Source organism: Neocloeon triangulifer, unplaced genomic scaffold (genome assembly GCF_031216515.1).
Source record: "Neocloeon triangulifer isolate White Clay Creek 2 clone unplaced genomic scaffold, ASM3121651v1 ptg000011l, whole genome shotgun sequence".
In the NCBI taxonomy this organism is placed as follows: Eukaryota; Metazoa; Arthropoda; class Insecta; order Ephemeroptera; family Baetidae; genus Neocloeon; species Neocloeon triangulifer.
Window position 1 is genome coordinate 3,935,214 of NW_026775553.1, and position 20,251 is coordinate 3,955,464.

At 36.0% G+C, this 20,251-nt stretch overlaps 1 protein-coding gene and 1 long non-coding RNA gene across 2 annotated transcripts; one reads left to right on the forward strand and one right to left on the reverse strand.

The window, feature by feature from the left end:
* The first annotated feature begins 3,426 nt into the window (after positions 1-3,426).
* On the forward strand, positions 3,427-10,912 carry LOC132195836 (uncharacterized). Its single transcript, XM_059618074.1, has 22 exons — positions 3,427-3,560; positions 3,621-3,685; positions 4,260-4,429; positions 4,491-4,651; positions 5,217-5,376; positions 5,431-5,844; positions 5,899-6,001; positions 6,081-6,208; positions 6,323-6,451; positions 6,521-6,715; positions 7,165-7,512; positions 7,564-7,801; positions 8,128-8,308; positions 8,364-8,547; positions 8,832-9,215; positions 9,530-9,688; positions 9,746-9,874; positions 9,932-10,065; positions 10,124-10,376; positions 10,433-10,529; positions 10,580-10,690; positions 10,747-10,912. Exons 1-22 carry the CDS (start codon positions 3,538-3,540, stop codon positions 10,815-10,817), a joined length of 3,837 nt encoding a protein of 1,278 aa, XP_059474057.1. The 5' UTR covers positions 3,427-3,537; the 3' UTR covers positions 10,818-10,912.
* A 3,668-nt stretch (positions 10,913-14,580) lies between these two features.
* On the reverse strand, positions 14,581-15,537 carry LOC132195984 (uncharacterized). Its single transcript, XR_009441721.1, has 3 exons — positions 15,193-15,537; positions 14,965-15,053; positions 14,581-14,831 (listed from the first exon to the last, which is right to left on the reverse strand). It is a non-coding gene; the product is annotated as an uncharacterized LOC132195984 (long non-coding RNA).
* Positions 15,538-20,251: the final 4,714 nt, after the last annotated feature.

Consider the following 20,251-nt stretch of genomic DNA (forward strand, 5'->3'; position numbering starts at 1 on the left):
GGTCGCGAGCCCGCATGCGTTGCCAGCGGCGCTCGCTTCTCGAACCCATGCTGCCCCCGCAACTCCAACTCTCGAACCTGCAACACACAAATTATTTCTTTTCATTTTCATTTTGTTTATTTATTAATTTTTTATAAAAAAAAAAAATTTTTACTGTATTTTGCAGATATTTAAATTTATTCTATTTATTTATAATTAAACTTTAGTTTTTTTTAAATAATTTAAATTTATTAGTATGTTTCTTGACTTTAATGTTTTACATAATTACTTTCAAAGATAATTTGTAAACTTTAATTTAAATATAATTTTTGTACAATTCCCAGTTATGCAGCTTTTAATAATAAAGTTAACTAACATATCTGTAATGGCGTTTGAGATTTGATATATACAAACAATAAAATAATTTTATAAAATAAAAGGTATTAAATTATAAAAATTTCCAATTTCCCATAATATGTTTATGAAAAAAACTCATCAGACTGAATAGTGAATAGTAGCTAAAAACATTATTATGAGTTGATTAATTAAAACATGACGATGTATATTGGCAGCACTACCCCGAGAACAAGAGAGATATTTCATACAAGATGAGTAAATTTTCTCTGAATATCCATTTGCAAATTTGTTATACGGAAACAATCGGCAATGAGCCATTTTAGGATTGTTTTTTGTTGTTGTTGTTGTTGTTTTTTTTTTTTTTTTTTTTTTTGTATTTTATTATCTTGATCTCTCCTGTTATACATTCAGATTTAGAGTGTCCGGTGAAACATTAATAAACATTATTTGAAATGAAAATTTGAAAGAAAATTGCTAATTTCAAATGGAGAATTTTGATTAATCAAAAGTATTTATCACTTTGTATACAATCAGCTTCAAATTAATTAATTTAACCTAAAAATTACACACTATCATAAACTAAAAATTTATAGCGTCTCAACAACTGTGAGATTCTGCTAACTAAGACCAAGAGGAAAATTGAAAATAAACTTTCTCCCTAATTAAAAATCTCAAGTTCACAAGTTTCAGAAGCTTGCCAACTTTGATGAGACGAAATAAAAGCCAGTTTTTGTTTGAGAAAAGTCTCCTTTGTCAGGAGAGGAGAAGCACATACATACAGGGGGTTGACACGCAAAATTCGGCACTTTTTGTGAATGTAGGTACGTGGATGTGCGGCGCGCACGTTTCTCTCTCACATGCACAGAGAATGGGATATACTTTTCCCTTTGAACTTTTTTGATGATGCTGTTGCCCGGGCGGACGAGCGGCTGCTGATGGGAAAGACACAGAAAAAGTACTCGACGCGAGCGCACGTTCTTTTGTTTTAACACAGCTACCCGCCATGAAATTTTAATTACTTTTTTCAGCACTTGAGCCGGCGCAGCCAAAGATGAAAGAAAGCAAGGAAGGAAGCGCTGGCAGCGGAAAACCGAAGGCGTGACACACACAACTGGTGCCTTCAGAGGACGCCAATCTCTTAATTAAACAAGCCTCACAATTCTAAAAAAAGATTTTAATATGCTAATATAAGGAAGAAGTGGCAAGTAATCAAAAATTTCACCCCTTTTCTCAATTCAAGTAGTTTTTTTTTTATAACATGTTAATTCAGAATGTTAGCTTTTATCTTTCAAAATAGTTTTAATAGGTAGAAATTTGAAGTGAAAACCGTGTTACGTCTTCACTTTTTTGTATTCAAAAACCAAAATTGTCTAATACACGGCAATCGTAAGTGTCAGGATGCTGGAACCTTTTAGAGAATTTGAGTCATTTTGGAAGAACCATAAAATCAATAAATCATTTACAAAATAAAACTTTTATAAAAAATTATTCTGAAATTAATTAAAACACGATAAAAAATGGGCAATTAAATTACAATAATATTTTGCTACAAGCAAATTTAAAAAAACATTTTAATAATTCATTTTTACTTTATATGAGGGCAAATTTTTAATTTTTTTGAGATTTTTTTTCTTTCGGAACTTTTAGATAAAACAATAATTATTGTAATTTCATATTATTTTAATTATGATTAATTTACTTAACTATTCAATAGTAAAATGGTATTAACATAAAAAAAGATATACACGAACAAAACTTGGCTAATTTTTTTAGTTCAGCTGAGGTGCTGCCTGAGACCTGGATGGCTTAGTCAGTTTTAATGTGGGTCGTGCGGCATTACTGGAAAAGTGGGGTGCGGAAGAGTGAGCGAGATCCGCACACACTCTAACATTGCACGGCGGCGCGTCTCGCGGGAAATCACAGACTTCTGAAAAGAGCGTGATTGACAGGATATCGTGGTCTCCCGAGGTCAAAGGTTGCTCCGTGGTTTGAATACACTAGTCGGTTAGTTGATTGTGGCGCCGGCAGAGTTATTATTTACCCGCCGGCTATTGACTTTGCGCCAAAGTAAATCTGATCATTTGCTGCTTCGCGCGGCTAATTAATTATTCAGGGCGATTGCGAAAAGCCGCCGGCGAGTAGAGCAAGAGTGTGTTTACTTCGCCTCAATGAAACCTCAAAAGCCACCTTCCTACACGCAATGAATAAACATCAACATAATTAATTAAAAAACCTTTTTCATTATTACAAGAAAGTGGAAATTCCAAACACATTTACTTGTGCTTTGCAAAAATCGTGCTAAAATTTTTCTCCGTTTAATTTTAGTAAAAAATTTACACAATCTACTGACTGGTATTTCATATTATTAAATAATCGACTAGTAAAATTTTAAAACTTTTAAAAGTAAATTTAAGATAAAAAATGGTTTTTGTTTTCTTCAAACTTTTATTTTTATTTGGAGTATCATCAGTGAAAAAATAGGCCCATGTGAGGATGATCATATTTCTCTACATTGCCCAATATTGAGATATCTCCCTACATCGGCTCATTATAATATAATTATTCCCTAAAAAATCATCCACATTGAAATTAAGTGATATTTTGTAAAACAAACTTGATGACACCCCTATTATTTAAGTTAGAAACATAAATTATAGGTCAGCTTGACCTGGAAATTGAAATAAGACTTATGGAAGACTTTTGATGACTTATAGATATTTTCCGTCGTCGTTGTGTTTTAATTTTTATTTAAACCAGCTTTAAACAATAAAAATTTTCAGATTTCTGGTTGCTAGTATTTCAGCTTAAAATATGATGCGTCCGTGGAAACCATGACTTACGTGCATTATTTATTTTCGCTCTTACTATTAAATATCAAATATCGTCATGTCATTGCTTAGATAAGACTACCCGAAATCCCATTTGATATTCGAGAAATTATTGATGACATTGTTCAGACAAGTGGCAAGAAAACCCAAACAATGGGGCCTCATCTTTCCTAAAAGAGACTTATCTTATCTCACCCTGAAAATGATTGGATTGTCAACGTGTAAATTTTAATACTCCAAAAGTTCAGAAATAATGCAATCAATAATATCTGAAGTGTAGATTGTGCACCAGCATATTTATATAAAGGACCGTGGACGAACATTTGTGCACTTTTTGTTCTCTACAGAAGTTGTAAGACAAAAAGATCGCAGGATGTGGAATGCAATTTTTGGAAGGTAAATTTTCTTCAAAATTCTTAATTTTAAAATTGGCCATCAATATAATTTGTGTTTCAGCTCTGACACTCCGGCTCCAACAGCTTTGGAGGTAACTTTTTCACTAAATGGAAATCAAGTGACAGGTATTTTCTCTAATTAAGTAATTTTTGGTAATTTTAAATTTATTCTTGAAATGGTGTAAAAGGAAATTTAAAAAACCGAATTTTTATTTAGTTATCACAAGGATTTCTTGCAGCATTATATTATAATTATCCTTGTTTATTTGTGCAAATTGTTACGTCACATTTTTTACATTCAATTTTTGAAAACAAATTTATTTGAACAAAACCGCACCACCACTAGCAAGAATTTTGCTAAAATTTCCGAGATAAAAAAACTCCATCCTCCGCAGTGGGCCTTGGTTGACTTGGATTTTGTTCTTATCACTTAGTTTTGTTCTTATGACTGATCACAAATTCTGCCACATATAGCTTAATTTATTTTTTTAATCAGAAATTTACAAAAAAATAATAAAATTGATAATTTACAAAATTTGCAGCAATAATTAATTGAAAAGAATATAAATACATATTTAGATTGTTATTAAAGATTTTTGTAAATAGCAGTTCACAAATGAAACAAGACTTACGCCGGAGATATTGAATTTTATGAATTCTTTAATAATTTTAACAATTTCATTAAAATTTTGGAATCTAGTTGGAAGCGAGACGGCCGAAGGGACAACCCTGAACACGTATATTCGCAATGTGGCGAAACTGACGGGCACAAAGTTCATGTGCGTCGAGGGCGGGTGCGGGGCGTGCTTGGTGGCCGCCACAGTCGAGCACCCTGTCACCAAGGTCAAGGAGACTTTTTCCGTCAACTCAGTACGTACCCATGCTCTGATTACAGCAATTTGATTGCAATGTAATAATTGTTATCGAAAAGTGCTTGGTGCCTGTGTTTGCGTGTCACGGATGGGAAATCCTGACGGTCGAGGGAATCGGCAGCAAACGCAATGGCTTCCACCCTGTGCAGGCCAACTTGGCCCAATTCAACGGTACCCAGTGCGGATTCTGCTCACCCGGCATGGTCATGAACATGTACAGGTAAGAGTAAAAAAATCAGATGAAATGGAAAAGATTAATTTTTGATTATTAATGTCCGACAAATATTGGGTTATTTTTTATGAAAGCAGAAAGGGTTAAATTTTTCTAATCCAAATTTGAATTTCGAATTATATATTTCATAACTCGCCACGTTTGCGTTCAAACTGAAATTTATAAAAATGTGAAAATTTAATTTAAAAGCTAGAAATTTACTTTGAATGATAATCAAAATTTAATTGTAATTATTAATGTAAAATATCATAGCATAGTTTTAAATATGAAAATATTACAAAATATTTAATTATAATTTTTTAGTTCCTTATCTAAATTTCTAAAAAAATATCATAAAACTCTAAAAGTATACAAATTGGAAAGATATACTGCAAAAAAAGGTAATTTAAAACCATTTTTATTATATTATGTAATTTTTTAATGTTTTAATTGTTTTTATTATAAATTATAATTTGTTTCAAAATTGTGCTAACATTTAAAAACAATTTTCTGTCTGACCAAAACCAATTTTTTTTTTTTTTTTTGTAATTAAAATTGCTTCAAATTTATTCAGCTTGGTTGCCGGTGGCAAAACGCCCACCATGGCTGAGGTTGAAAACTCATTTGGTGGCAATATCTGCCGGTGCACTGGATATCGTCCTATTCTGGATGCCTTCAAGGCCCTCGCAAGTGACGCTCCGCCAACCATGAAGAAGCAGTGTTCTGATATCGAGGTAAATAATTACCAAAATGAAAATCATATTGAAAAAAATCACTCCTCCCATCAGGACATGTACAAGATTTGCAAAAAGACCGGACAGGCGTGCTCTGGGTCGTGCAAAAAAGAGGAGATTTCCAAGTCGGTGAAAATCGCGACGGCCAATTGGTACAAAGTGGCCACCCTGGCCGAACTGTTCGGTGTGATCGGCTCGCTGGGCACGACGATTTACCAGTTGTCGGCGGGCAACACGGCTGAGGGCGTCTATCGCCACTACAACCGCCAGTTCGACGCCCGCGTCGACGTCAAGGACGTGCCCGACCTGCGCGCAATCAATACCACCGGCGGCTTCACCGTCGGCGCCAACGTGACCCTGACCGAGGCCATCGCCGCCTTCAAGGCCCAGGCGGCCACCGCCGGCTACGCGTACCTCACCGAGCTGGCCAACCACCTTGACCTCGTCGCAAACACCCCCGTCAGAAATGTAAATTAATTATAATTTTTTTACTTTTTTGAATTAAAACTAATTTTTTCAAAGGTCGGAACCCTGGCTGGAAACTTGGTGCTGAAAAAAGACCACAATGAATTCCCGTCAGACGTTTTTGTCATTCTGGAGGCTGTAGGCGCCACTCTTAATATCTGTATGTAATTTTAAAATGAAATTTATTTGCCGTTTTAAATTCATTTTAAACTTTTCTGTTTTTCTTTGTTGAAATTCAGTGTCAAACCCAACTACATCTGCCAACGTGACTTTGACTGATTTCCTCACATATGATTTGAAAGGAAAAGTCATCTTGAATATATCATTCCCCGCTTTTGAAGAAAACCATCGCTTCAAGTCGTTCAAGGTATTCTAAAGAAATAAATTTTAAAATTACAGCATACAAATAAATTGAAAGATATAATTTTCTGATTTTAAATTTTTACAATTCCTATCTTGGACATATTTTTTGTGTTTCTAGATTATGCCCAGAAAGCAAAACGCCCATGCGTATGTGAGCGCCGGATTCCGCATCAGAGTTGCGGACACAACCAACTGGAATGTCAATGAACAGCCGCGCATCGTCTTCGCTGGGATCAACCCAACATTTGTTAGTTTTTAATAACTCACATTTTCTTTTTTTTTTGCACAAACCTTTAACTTTTTTGTGATATTCTAGAGCCACGCAACCAACACTGAAAACTACTTGGTGGGCAGAAATTTGCTTGACGCCTCCACCGTGCTCGGAGCTATTGCAATTTTGGCGTCAGAACTTGTGCCCGACAACCAGCCCGAGGATGCCAGTCCCGAGTACAGAAAACTAGTGGCCCAGGGGGTGTTCTACAAGTTCCTGCTTGGTCTCGATCCTAACAGGGTATTTTATTATATTTTTCAACCACTTGTAAACAATTCAGTTTAAATTTTAACTAAAAAAAATTTCATTCAAATTCATTGAAAGATCAAAAGGTGCGACAAAAAATTTTAAATTGATGATGATGACTTGGCTACTTTTATTTAAAACAATTAAATTCTGCCCTCATTCTTAAGTAAAATAAAAAAATATTTTAAAGAGTAAATAACAATATTTAAATAATTTATAATTTTAGTTATTTAATTTTAATGCCAACTTTTATTATATTTTTAACTTTATGAATTGATATACATTTAGCACATTTAGTGTTTAGATCGTAGTGAATATTGTATTTAATGTAATTTGTATCATCAACCTCCATTAAAAATTTGCCTGTAAGCAATATTTTTACTTTCGTTTTCCTTAAGGTGAAGTTTAAATAAATGAAATAAATCCACTTTAAATTTGTATAGGTCATTGCGGCAAAGCGTTCCGGAGCTGAAAACCTGATCCGGCCGTTATCCTCCGGCAAACAGGACTTTGAGACCAACGAGAGTGTTTTTCCCCTGAACGAGCCGATCCCAAAACTGGAGGCCGCGGCCCAAACGGCCGGAGAGGCCGAGTACATCAACGACATGCCCGAGAGGCCGGGCGAGCTGCACGGGGCCTTCGTACTGACCAAGCAGGCCACGGGCACCATCGCCTCCATCGACGACTCGGCCGCCCTCGCCACCGAAGGGGTGGTCGCCTTCTTCAAGGCCTCCGACATCCCCGGCGCCAACAACTTCGCCTCGCCGGGCTTCTACCCCGAAGTTGAGGAAGTACGAATTCCTTTCATCGATAGGAAATATTTCATTTAAAATTTTTCCTAGGTTTTCTGCAGCGGCCAGATTCGATATGCAGGTCAGGTAGTGGGCTTGGTGGTCGCCAAAAGCAGGGCGATTGCCATTCAGGCTGCTGGTCTCGTCCAAATCCAGTACAACAATGCAAACGCTGAGAAACCAATCCTCAATGTGAAAGATGTGATTAAGATGGTTGGAGACCGGACTCGCGTGGTCCAAAGGAAGAAGCCCAATAATAAGAAAACGGGAAAGGAAAATGAAGTGAAACGTAATTTGAAGAAAAAAACATTATACTTTCCCAAATTATACATTTTTTATTTATTTCAAATTTGAGAAATGACCTTTTAAAAGCTGAACTAGATCAAAATTATTCCCATCAGCATGCTCCCTGTTATAAACTGTTATATAACTATTAATTTTAATTTCAAATATTTTATTCAATTTTTTTTTACCAAATACTCTAATAAATAAGATTAACTCAAAATAGTTAATTTATATTTTGTTCTTTCTTGTCAACTTTAGAGAAAAAAATACTAATTTCTATGAAAATCTTAACAAATGAACCTATCATGAATGTTTATTATTCAATTTCAGCAAAAGCAGCCTACACCATTACTGGCTCCTTCGAGATTGGAGCGCAGTACCACATGCACATGGAGACGCAAACGTGCATTGTGGTGCCCGTCGAGGACGGACTTGACGTTTACTCTGCCACTCAGTGGATCGACTTTACGCAGCAGGTCATTTCAGAAGTCCTCAACATTCAACAAAACAGGTTAATTTTAGTAATAAAAAAGTTAAAACGTTTGCATTGGAATTTTTTGAAACAGAATTAACGTGACTGTGCGCCGACTTGGCGGAGCGTACGGCGCAAAGATTTCTCGTCCAGCTCAGATTGCTGCCGCCTGCGCCTTAGCTGCTGATAAATTGGGCAAACCAGTTCGCATCGTCATGAACTTGGGAAGCAACATGGAAGCCATGGGAAAACGACTACCTTATGTTCACAATTACGAAGTTTGTATTAATTGTATTTTTTATTATGATACGAAAAATATTGATACTTCATGGTTTATTTCAATTTCATTAAAATCAAAGATGTTTATGTATGAATATGGAATATTGCCCAATTTTAATTTTAATAACAACAAAAACTCATTTTTTTTTTTTATGATGAACCTTCCGTGTAAGCAGTCATCAATTATAATTTCTAAACTATAGTTAAAATTAAATGTCTACAGCAAACAATAATTATTAAATTTAACAAAACATATTTAATTATTGAATTTTGTGTATTTTAGGTTGGAGTTGACGTGAATGGGAAAATCGAGTACATCAACTCGGTGTGCAACATGGACTGCGGCTACACCCCGAACGAGTCACCCTTTGATGTGCCCTTGCGCTTCCCGAACTGCTACGAAGCAACCAACTTCAACCTGGACCTGAAACCAATCAGAACGGACAAGGCCGCAAACATCGCGACCCGCGGCCCTGGCACCACTGAGGGGGTCGCCTTCATCGAGGAGATCATGGAGCGAATCGCCCGCGTGACCAAACTGGACCCGCTGCAGGTGCGTCTGAACAACATGCCGCAGATGGACAACCCCCTGATCAACATGATCAACGACTTGAAATTGACCGCCGACTACGACACGAGAAAGGCCAACGTGACTGCTTTCAATGCGGTAAGCTTTCAAAATTCCAACCAAATATGGAAATTCTTGAAGATCCTGACAGTTCATTTTCCTAACATTTTTGGAAAGTGAAATTGACAAAATAAAATTAACCATTCTTGGCCTTAAAGTTGATGGCAGGCCGTTAGGTAACTTTCAATGCAAATGTCTCCATCATTTTTTGATCAATTATTTCTTTTTCTTTCAAGATTATTCATCCCACTCAATTAGATATAAAACAATTTTTTTTTAAATTTTCTGATTTAATTTACTTTTTGATTCTAAATTTTTGGCACTTTTAATTTTTGGTTTTCTTCGTGTTCTAGGCGAACCGTTGGAAGAAAAGAGGCATGGCGATTGTTCCTCTGAAGTACGTGCTATTTTGTTTCGGAAATTTCAGTGCCATGATTTCCATTTACCACGGCGACGGAACCGTTTCTGTCACGCATGGAGGAATCGAGATGGGGCAGGGAATCAACACTAAAGTAAGGGGAATTTTGTTTCACTCAAACATAAATGAAAAATTATAACATAAAATCTAGGTGGCCCAAGTGGCGGCGCACACCCTGGGAATACCCCTTAGCAAAGTTTCCGTCAAGCCCACCAACTCGGCTGTAGCAAACAATGGAACGACCACTGGCGGAAGTGTTGGCAGCGAGAATGTTTCCTACGTAAAAATTCTATTTCAATTGATTTTGTTATAAATTGAAATTTACTTTCAAATCAAGGCTGTGATGAAAGCCTGCCAGAAATTGGTGCAGCGTTTGGAACCCGTTCGCCAGGGCATGGGTGGCGACCCGACCTGGGAACAGGTCGTCCAAGAAGCGTTTATGCAAACCGTCGAGCTCAATGCCACCCACATGTATATTTTATCTATCAAAGTCTGGAGAAATTTTAAGTTAAATTTTTTAATTTTATAGGTTCACTCCAGGACAGGAAATGTCCGAGTACAACATTTGGGGCGCGGCGATCGCAGAGGTCGAAGTGGACATTCTGACCGGCGAACGCCAGGTGCTTAGAGTTGACATCATCGAGGACGTGGGACAGAGTTTGAGTCCGTTGGTGGACGTGGGACAAATTGAGGGCGCCTTCGTTATGGGCATGGGCTACTGGCTCTCCGAGGAGATCAAGTACGACCCCACCACGGGACGACAGCTTAACACCAGAACCTGGGTTTGATATAATTGAAAATTTTCAAAGGATATTGAATTAAACGTTTCGTTTTGTAGAATTACAAGGTTCCGGGGGCCAAAGATATCCCTGCGGATTTCAGGATTAATTTCCGCAAAAACGCTGCCAACCCCAACGGTGTCTACAACTCGAAAGGTCTGTTTCAATTTTTATTGAAACTAATTTAAATTATTTTGTTTGTTTAGCTACTGGTGAGCCTGCACTAAACATGAGCATCGTTTGCTTCTTCGCGTTGAGGGAAGCTTTGGAATCTGCTCGCAAGGACGCGGGAGACACTTCAGATTATTACGAGATAAGTTAGCCATTGAATATTAAATCCAGCTCATATTTAATTATCTAATCTACTTTTCAGAGCTGCCTTCGACTGTGGAAACTACGGCTATGTCCTCCTTGACTGACCCTAGTCAATTCACGTTTAACTAAACAGGCGCATTATAATATCTGTCAATAAGAGAATATAATAAACCTATAATAATAATGGTGTGTATTATTAACTGGAAATAAAATTTTATTTCTTAAATAAATTTTTTGCTTTTCTTAAGTGAAAATAAGTGCAATAAAACAATAAAAAGTAAAAAACAATTAAGTGCACGCTCCAAGTGTGCGAGCCATTTCATATTAGAATGCAAAACTTAGTAGGACAGTTGTGGATAAGGACGTGTATTTTCTTATTACAACAGTACATAGAACTGTTAAAAAAATTTCAATTTGATATGTAAAAAAATTAATAATAATAAATAAGCAACTTTTCAGACCTTGCCAATCGATTCAACGTGTATTCGTTACCTTTTTGGACTAAATTTTCGCAAAAAAAAAAATTCACAACGATCAATAAGTTGTAGCAAAATATCCGCCCGCGCCTCTTACATTGAATAACAGAGACACGACCGTTTTTGAATTTTTTTAAAAGATCGAAAAAAAAACTACAAAATTTATTCATAATCGCATTCTAGGTCGAGTGTGTCCACAGGCCGCGTGCCTTTTTAGAAGTGCATAATTTAAGTTCATTTTTAATGCATTTTGAATTTTTTTTTCCTTATCGCAGCTAAATTTTAAGTGGAAATGAACTTTCGGATGAAATTGGAAGAGTAAAATGAATGATAAAAGCTAGCCCAAGCCGGGATTTGGACCCAACTTGCAGGCTGCAGGTGCGCAGCACCCGAACCATCAGGCTAGCGCAGCACATCCAGCAATGGAGGCAACAAAATTGTTTATAATCAATGCCGGCCAAGGGCTATGCGGATATCGAGCTTGGCACTGATTTAAAATAAAAATAATTAAAATTTTTTTTTTTTTTTTAATTCAATTGGCGGCGTTAATAATTAAATCCATGTTGTTTATTTTTCCGAATTCTTACACAAACGGGATAGGTGCTATTTGAATAGGCCTACTCAATTAAGGACTCCTTATTGACATAAACAAATCAAGTCTTTACAACAATAGAAGCCATCACTGCAATTATTGGAAAACAGTTGGTAATTAAAAAAAAAAAAAAAAAACGATTGTTGTAGAGAGAGTAAAAAACAATGACGCATTTCGGAGGTGTGGAATCACAACCTTCCGTTCTTAATCCTGGCACAAGATTTTTTTTAAATTTGACCGTTTTCAAACGCTTATTTCTCCCAGAATTCTCAGTTGTCACGCAATAACAAGTTCACCGTTGGCAAGCTCCTTTATTTTAGATTCAGAATGCTGACGCTCGAACCATTCCTTTGAGTTGCGTTATCTCTTTTTGTCCACAAAAAAACCTACATTGGCCATTTTTTTTGCGTCGATTTCGATTGTTGAATTGCGAAATTGGTTGACCCCTGACCGGATAACGTCAAGTTGAAAATGTGTACCAAATAATTAGAAAAATGAATAAAAAATTTGTGTATTATAGTATTATCAAAGTTTAAGAGCTCCGCTTGAAATAACTATTTAAATGCCATAATTTAACTTACATGGACACACCCGAGATATAAATAGGTTTGCTTAATTTGCATTAGGTTTTTTTCATGGGTTTTAAGCCATTATTCCGTAAAAAAGATTCAAAAATTCCAATTAAACGGACACTTACTAATAATAAGCATTTTCATTAAGAAGCTTGCAGGTCTACCTTAAATAAACAAAAAGTGCTTAAAAACTAATTAAGTAATTTTTTAGGTAGTTCAACTTGTCTCTTTAGAAACAATCGATTTAAAACATTCGGGCCCACATTTAAAAAAATTCAAAAGTCACTCTCATGTGTTAGGACGAATCCAGGAATAAAGGAAAAAGTCGGTTAAACCTCCATAAAAGTCGTAAAGAATCGTCAGATTGATTTCAATTTCTCCCTTTCATCACAAAACTTGTGTCAATTTATGATTCAGTTGGAATTAGGCTTCAGGTACGCGGTCAATATAATACACAAAATACACGAACATATGCTTAAAATATGTATGCAAAACGCTTCAAATTTAATATTGATTATAAAAAAAGTTTTTAATTTTATTATATTTGAATTAAAATAAGTTTTTAAAATTAATTTAATTTCTTAAAATATTTTAATAAACTGAACATTATATTAATTATTGCCTCTAACCGCAGACGATTTTCTCCCAGCCAATTATAGTTTCAACGCGAGTATCAGAACAGAATGACTTTATCGCTTTCTTGCCAATAACTGATGACAAAACTTTTGGTCGCTTCGTTTTTACTCCAATGGCCACGAAGAAAAGTTCGTAGATATGATTTATAGTAAATAAATAACGCCTTAACCGCAACATGATTGTAGAAATGAATTGGTGGAAATTAATAAAGTTGATAAAATCAAAAAAGCACCAGTAATTATTTCCTTTAAATTTCAGCGAGTGTGTCCAAATAAACATTCAATTAAATTCCAAATTAAATCTACAGCTTTAAATTTTTCCTAGTTAATTAATTTACGAAAACTATGATATGACGTAAAAGTTCTTTGTTTACATTTATGCAAAACAAAAACATGATGAAATTGCACCGCTCGCATCTGCCAAAAAAAAAAATCGAAAATATCTCCCTGCTTAATCACAGGAAATTGGAAAAGAAGGCGGAAATCCAGATTATAAATAAAAATAATCTTAAATCGCATCGAAACTAAAATTTTACAAAATATAAAGTGCAAAAATTTTCACGCAGAAATAAAAATACCGTGCTGAAGTTAGCGTCATCCACATCCACATCCTCATCCACATGTGGATAGAATTGTTCCGTCAAACTCGAGCCTCATATATCGCCATAAGGTTAACATGTCCACATCCACACCGTGTGGATGACGCTATCCTCATCCACATCCACATCCCCATCCACATCCTCATCCACATCCTCATCCACATCCACATCCACATCCACATCCTCATCCACATCCACATCCACACGTAAAAATATTTTAAATTGAAATTAAAAAATAAAAATAAAAAATAACTTTTTTTTAATTTTGTCAAAATTAAATTAAATTATCTTGTTATCTTCTGTAAAAATTATCACATTTAAAATCACGCTAAAAAGTGTTTATCCACACGTGCACCCTCCATCCACACCGTGTGGATGACGCTATCCACATCCTCATCCACATCCACATCCTCATCCACATCCACATCCTCATCCACATCCACATCCTCATCCACATCCACACCTAAAAATATTTGAAAAAAGAAATTAAAAATTAAAAATCAAAAAATTTTTTTTTAATTTTTCTCAAAATTAAGTAATATTATCCACACAACAAATAAAAAAGTTATTTTTTATTTTTATTTTTAATTTCAATTTAAAATATTTTTACGTGTGGATGTGGATAAGGATGTGGATGTGGATGAGGATGTGGATGAGGATGTGGATGAGGATGTGGATGTGGATGAGGATGTGGATGTGGATGAGGATGTGGATGTGGATGAGGATGTGGATGAGGATGTGGATGTGGATAGCGTCATCCACACGGTGTGGATGGAAAGTGCACGTGTGGATAAATACTTTTTAGCGTGATTTTAAATGTGATAATTATTACAGAAGATAACAAGATAATTTAATTTAATTTTGACAAAACACAGTCAAAAAAAGTTCCATGCCGCGGCATGGAGTTTGGCACCAGGTCATTTTCGAGCAAAAGTGACCTCATGCCAAGGCATGGCCATGCCGGCGGCATGATGGCTAGTTGGCCTGGCCTGCATGCCGTACCTGGCCTGGCCTGCATGCCGTACCTGGCCTGGCATGCATGCCGTACCGGGCCTGGCATGCATGCCGTTCGGTAGGCCTGGCATGCATGCCGCCCAGCATTTGGGATTTGCATATTTATTTAATAAATAATATAGCAATATTTTAGTATTTTATATTTATTTTTAATAGGAATAATATCAATCTTTAAATATTTTACATGAGATTTAACACTCTTTCTTCAATAGTTCCTTTGCTCCTCATGGTCCAAGAGTACAGGATTTGCAAAATCTGCAAGGAAAATTTTAATTAAGCTCTTTATTCACATATTTGGCTTTTAATATTTTCAGCAAAATAGCAACTCGTATCATAATTTTCAAATTTAAATTGTTGTAAATCAATTTTTTTTTTAATAAAAAAATACCTTTATAACTGCATTAGGTGGTTTAAGGCAACTTCAGTCAATATCTTTTCTGGATTTTCTCGGTTGAGAACTTGAATCTCCTCATCGCACTGAAAAATTCAAATAATGCTAATTTAAAATAAAATACTTTGAAATATTGTTTTTTGGCAAATTTATAAAGCAATTATTTGCGCGGCATAAAAATTTGTATATAGAAGCACTTATTCTTTAAGTTTAAACTGAGATTACCTGAAATTAATTTCCAAAAATAAAATAAGTCCGCGACTGCATATTTGACAGAGATGGTGAGAGGAAAAATTGGCTGTCGCGCTGCCATCGAATGATGAGCCTGATGAAAGAGGTCTGCGCTCTCTCGGCGCGGGGTGGACGCCGGCTAATTTACTCTTCATCTTGCGGTAAATTTTGGTCATAAACGGATTCCAATCAGCTCAGCTTCTTAAGTAAATCTTCCTACGAGTCGCACTTTGTCTTAAAATGTCCTTCCGTGCTCATTTCGACGCACAAATGATTAAAATTAACACCAACCGCGGCCATAACGCTCAACTCGCTCCGGTAAAAAATGTGCTCAAAAGGTTCGTTGGGCGCTCAGGGCGCTGGCGCGAAGGTCGCGAAGAGCGCCGATGTTGAGCGAGGGTGGAATTTTGAACCAGTAAGCGCGGGAAGCACCTTAAGGTAAAAGCCACCTGATTGGGCAGAATCGGGATTCGAGAATTCTAATTACATTATAATATATTACATATCATTTCAAATGAGTTGGAATCGTAAGATAAATAATTAATCTCATTTACTATTCCCAGATTAAATGAAAATATTCCGAATAATAATTTTTAATGCCTCCTAATAAATGTGTAAATTTAATATAAAAGAAATATTTTATAACTTTTAATATTACTTATTAGAGGCTGCGGTATGATGTGTAATGTTAAATTTCTAAAATTTTGTATCAACTTCATATTTTTAGTGATGAAAATTTTAATAAATATTTTTAATTTTACGACTTATTAAATTAACTCCGAGATGCAATCGTCGCATTAAAATATGAATTAGAGTAAAATTTCAATTCAACTTCAAACTAATATCCACCATAACTTCAAATATTTTTCTACTCAAATTCTACTTACAAATTTAGTAAAAACCTTTCTTAATTTGTTGAATAAAATTTTAAAGTTAATTATAAGCGCATGATAAAACTTGATTATTTAAAATTTTTAAATTTGACTACAAACTTTTATTAAGTCAAAATTAAAATTGGGTAATGTTATAGCACGCGCGACGTGTTTCCCAAAATCCCTGATTTCAGTTGGCATCACTTGCATTACGTCGCGCGTTTAATAGTGGTTTTACGTCGCGCATACAATAATGGTTTTACGTCGCGCGCTCAATACTGGTGGCGGTAAAATTTTTAAGAAAACCGATTATTCCATCGATACCTCCACAACATGTTTCTTTTCCTGTTATAAAACTTCAAATGGCAGTTTTTGGAAAAAAAAAAAAAAAATTGAAGTGCTTCGTGGAATTACAAGTGGCTTGCATGCCGTGTGAAGAAAAAGCTATGCCGGCATGATAAAATTTAGTAAGGCATGGACGGCATGGAATTACACCATGCCATGCCGAACCGACTCCATGCCGTGGTATGGCGACTTTTTAAGCGGCATGATCGAGCTATGCCGCGGCATGACCACTGGTAGACCGGCATAAGGCCGGCATAGAGATTTCATGCCGCGGCATGGAGCTTTTTTTGACTGTGAAATTAAAAAAAAATTATTTTTAATTTTTATTTTTTAATTTCAATTTAAAATATTTTTACGTGTGGATGTGGATGAGGATGTGGATGAGGATGTGGATGTGGATGTGGATGAGGATGTGGATGTGGATGAGGATGTGGATGAGGATGTGGATGAGGATGTGGATGAGGATGTGGATGTGGATGAGGATGTGGATAGCGTCATCCACACGGTGTGGATGGAGGGTGCACGTGTGGATAAACACTTTTTAGCGTGATTTTAAATGTGATAATTATTACAGAAGATAACAAGATAATTTAATTTAATTTTGAAAAAAATTAAAAAAAAAATTATTTTTTATTTTTATTTTTTAATTTCAATTTAAAATATTTTTACGTGTGGATGTGGATGTGGATGAGGATGTGGATGAGGATGTGGATGAGGATGTGGATGTGGATGAGGATGTGGATGAGGATGTGGATGTGGATGTGGATAGCGTCATCCACACGGTGTGGATGGAGGGTGCACGTGTGGATAAACACTTTTTAGCATGATTTTAAATGTGATAATTATTACAGAAGATAACAAGATAATTTAATTTAATTTTGACAAAAATAAAAAAAAAATTATTTTTATTTTTTAATTTCAATTTAAAATATTTTTACGTGTGGATGTGGATGAGGATGTGGATGTGGATGAGGATGTGGATGTGGATGAGGATGTGGATGTGGATGTGGATGTGGATGAGGATGAGGATGTGGATGTGGATGAGGATGTGGATAGCGTCATCCACACGGTGTGGATGGAGGGTGCACGTGTGGATAAACACTTTTTAGCGTGATTTTAAATGTGATAATTATTACAGAAGATAACAAGATAATTTAATTTAATTTTGACAAAAATTAAAAAAAAAAATTATTTTTTATTTTTATTTTTTAATTTCAATTTAAAATATTTTTACGTGTGGATGTGGATGAGGATGTGGATGTGGATGAGGATGTGGATGAGGATGTGGATGAGGATGTGGATGAGGATGTGGATGAGGATGTGGATGAGGATGTGGATGTGGATGAGGATGTGGATGTGGATGAGGATGTGGATAGCGTCATCCACACGGTGTGGATGGAGGGTGCACGTGTGGATAAACACTTTTAGCGTGATTTTAAATGTGATAATTATTACAGAAGATAACAAGATAATTTAATTTAATTTTGACAAAAATTAAAAAAAAAAATTATTTTTTATTTTTATTTTTTAATTTCAATTTAAAATATTTTTACGTGTGGATGTGGATGAGGATGTGGATGTGGATGAGGATGTGGATGTGGATGAGGATGTGGATGAGGATGTGGATGTGGATGTGGATGAGGATAGCGTCATCCACACGGTGTGGATGTGGATGTGGACATGTTAACCTTATGGCGATATATGAGGCTCGAGTTTGACGGAACAATTCTATCCACATGTGGATGAGGATGTGGATGACGCTAACTTCAGCATCATATAAAAATTTGATGAGAGGCCGCATGGGCCGGCTCAGCCCCGCTGCTCGCCTTACCTTTACAAAGAAGTCCATAGTTCCAGTCTCTGGTTAATTGAATGTTGAATCGGAGACCATAACCTTCTCAAAACTCAAAAGCGTTTGGAATTTGGAAATTAAATTTATGCGTCGGCATTGAAAATGATGACACAAACTCCAGCCACAGAAGCTTTGCAGCAGCTGGCAACAAGACGCGTGCGGACCCTCCTTGCCTTTTGGGCGCCAAACTTACGTAAACAAAATTCAAAAGTTCATTTTCATTGGCTCATTACGTGATTTTAGTTTTAACTTTAACCGCTAGGAGGGGGAAAACCAATCGTGGTGCGGCCCTATTTCCTCAGATCTTATCTCTATAGCAAGTGCCGTTTAAGTAGCGCTTCGCGACCCATCGAGTTAAGCCCCACTGACCAGTATAGGCCATATATTAATAAGCTGAAGCCGTTGACTTCTAATTTTGAAGCAATACGTTTTGAGATTATCTAATTTTTGAATACTAGTGCATAAATTAATTACCATTTTGGAAGCATCAGGGTAGTTTTGCTTCCGAACGGCAATCTCCGCTGTGCGGAGGCTGATGGGCCCATATTGTATATTAGTAAAGGTGCACCAGGCTGCCACCCTGATCTTGAAGCGCTGTGCTCGCTTACCTGACAATCTCGGGCTATAAAAGTCCCCCTTTGAAGGGTACCTCTGGAGGAGAGGTCACCGTCTTCAATCCCTGTGCGCGCCACTTCCAACTTTTTGTCAGAATAACCCAACCCAACTAAAATACCACAAAACAATCGATCAAAATTTATTTTTAATTTTTCCCTTCTCGTATGACACTGGGAAACTTTTAAACTTACGCATGGGCAAAGGCCACGCATCCCGCGAAAGGCGCCTTTTGATTTAAGCACGGTCTCAGAGCCCAATCAGCGTTTAGTTCTCGGAGCGCTGATGGCGCATGCGGCCAAGTAAAGAGACAGCGAGGGGAGACAAAAAGTGGGAGTCGCTGCTCAAACGAAACGAAAACAAAAAGGCAGCAAATCTTCATAATTAATTAGTTTTTGTGTAAATTAGTTTCTCTAGCTACTCACAATCAGTGTTAATTTGTTGTGCTCACTTGAGGTGATTTTCATCTAAAATCTCTCTGTTCCCGAGTTAGTAACTTCAGTGGATTGTGTTGAGGTGTCAGATAAGTTCCGAACTTTATTTTTTCTAAGAAATTTTTCTTTGTGAAATTAAATTTAATATTAGGAGACCATGGCTGCGCTAGGGTTTAGCAATCTGATTGAGAAATCTAGGAGCAAATGAGTTGGAGTCTGAGAAGACGGATCTTCATGTATATTTGAAAAGGTAAAAGCTGAAAAATAAGGAGCAATGGTACTTTTATGAATAATACTTGGTGTAGGATTTATTTGAACAGTTGAGTGCTGCGTTCTTGTGGGGCAGATTCAAGTCCCTAATTCGCATATACAGTCGTGTACTAACAAACAAATCTACAATTTTCGAACTGCAAAAATCATACTCCTTAACTATGAGAGCTCCAAGTCTTTTGTTGATGCCATAGTTTCTGTCAAAGTTGTTTATGTCCTTGCCATGAAATTTCAGGAAGCAGTCCTCAAATTTGGGCATTAGTTTAAGTAGCTTGAGATCATCTTCTTTATTTAAATCAGTAACGCAGTCACTGCAAATTTAAATATTATATTAATATTTGGCACTTCATTTTTGAAAGTGTAAAAAAAACATGCAAATTAAAAAATTATTTAATGAAAAATATTAAATTTAATATTTTTCCTTCAATTTAATTTAATTATATAAACTTAACTATCTTATTATTATTTTAATCAAGTATTTTATGGAAATTAGCTTCAGTAAAATAGTGTGAAAGTTGTAAAAATAAACAAATAATTAAATAACTCACGGTAACCGCTGTTCCAGGAAAGCTGCCATAGCTTTGAGACCTTCTTCTCTTACGATGTCCGTTACAATTTCTCCCATTCTCCTGCTACGATGATGGATTGGAAGTTCTTCGTTTTCTTCA

Excerpts from the sequence above, each read along its gene's own strand:
- LOC132195836 (XM_059618074.1), top strand. The coding sequence starts at position 3,538 with ATGTGGAATGCAATTTTTGGAAG. Across the intron at positions 3,561-3,620 it reads TGGAATGCAATTTTTGGAAG|CTCTGACACTCCGGCTCCAA; the intron begins GTAAATTTTCTT and ends TTTGTGTTTCAG. Across the intron at positions 4,652-5,216 it reads ATGGTCATGAACATGTACAG|CTTGGTTGCCGGTGGCAAAA; the intron begins GTAAGAGTAAAA and ends AAATTTATTCAG.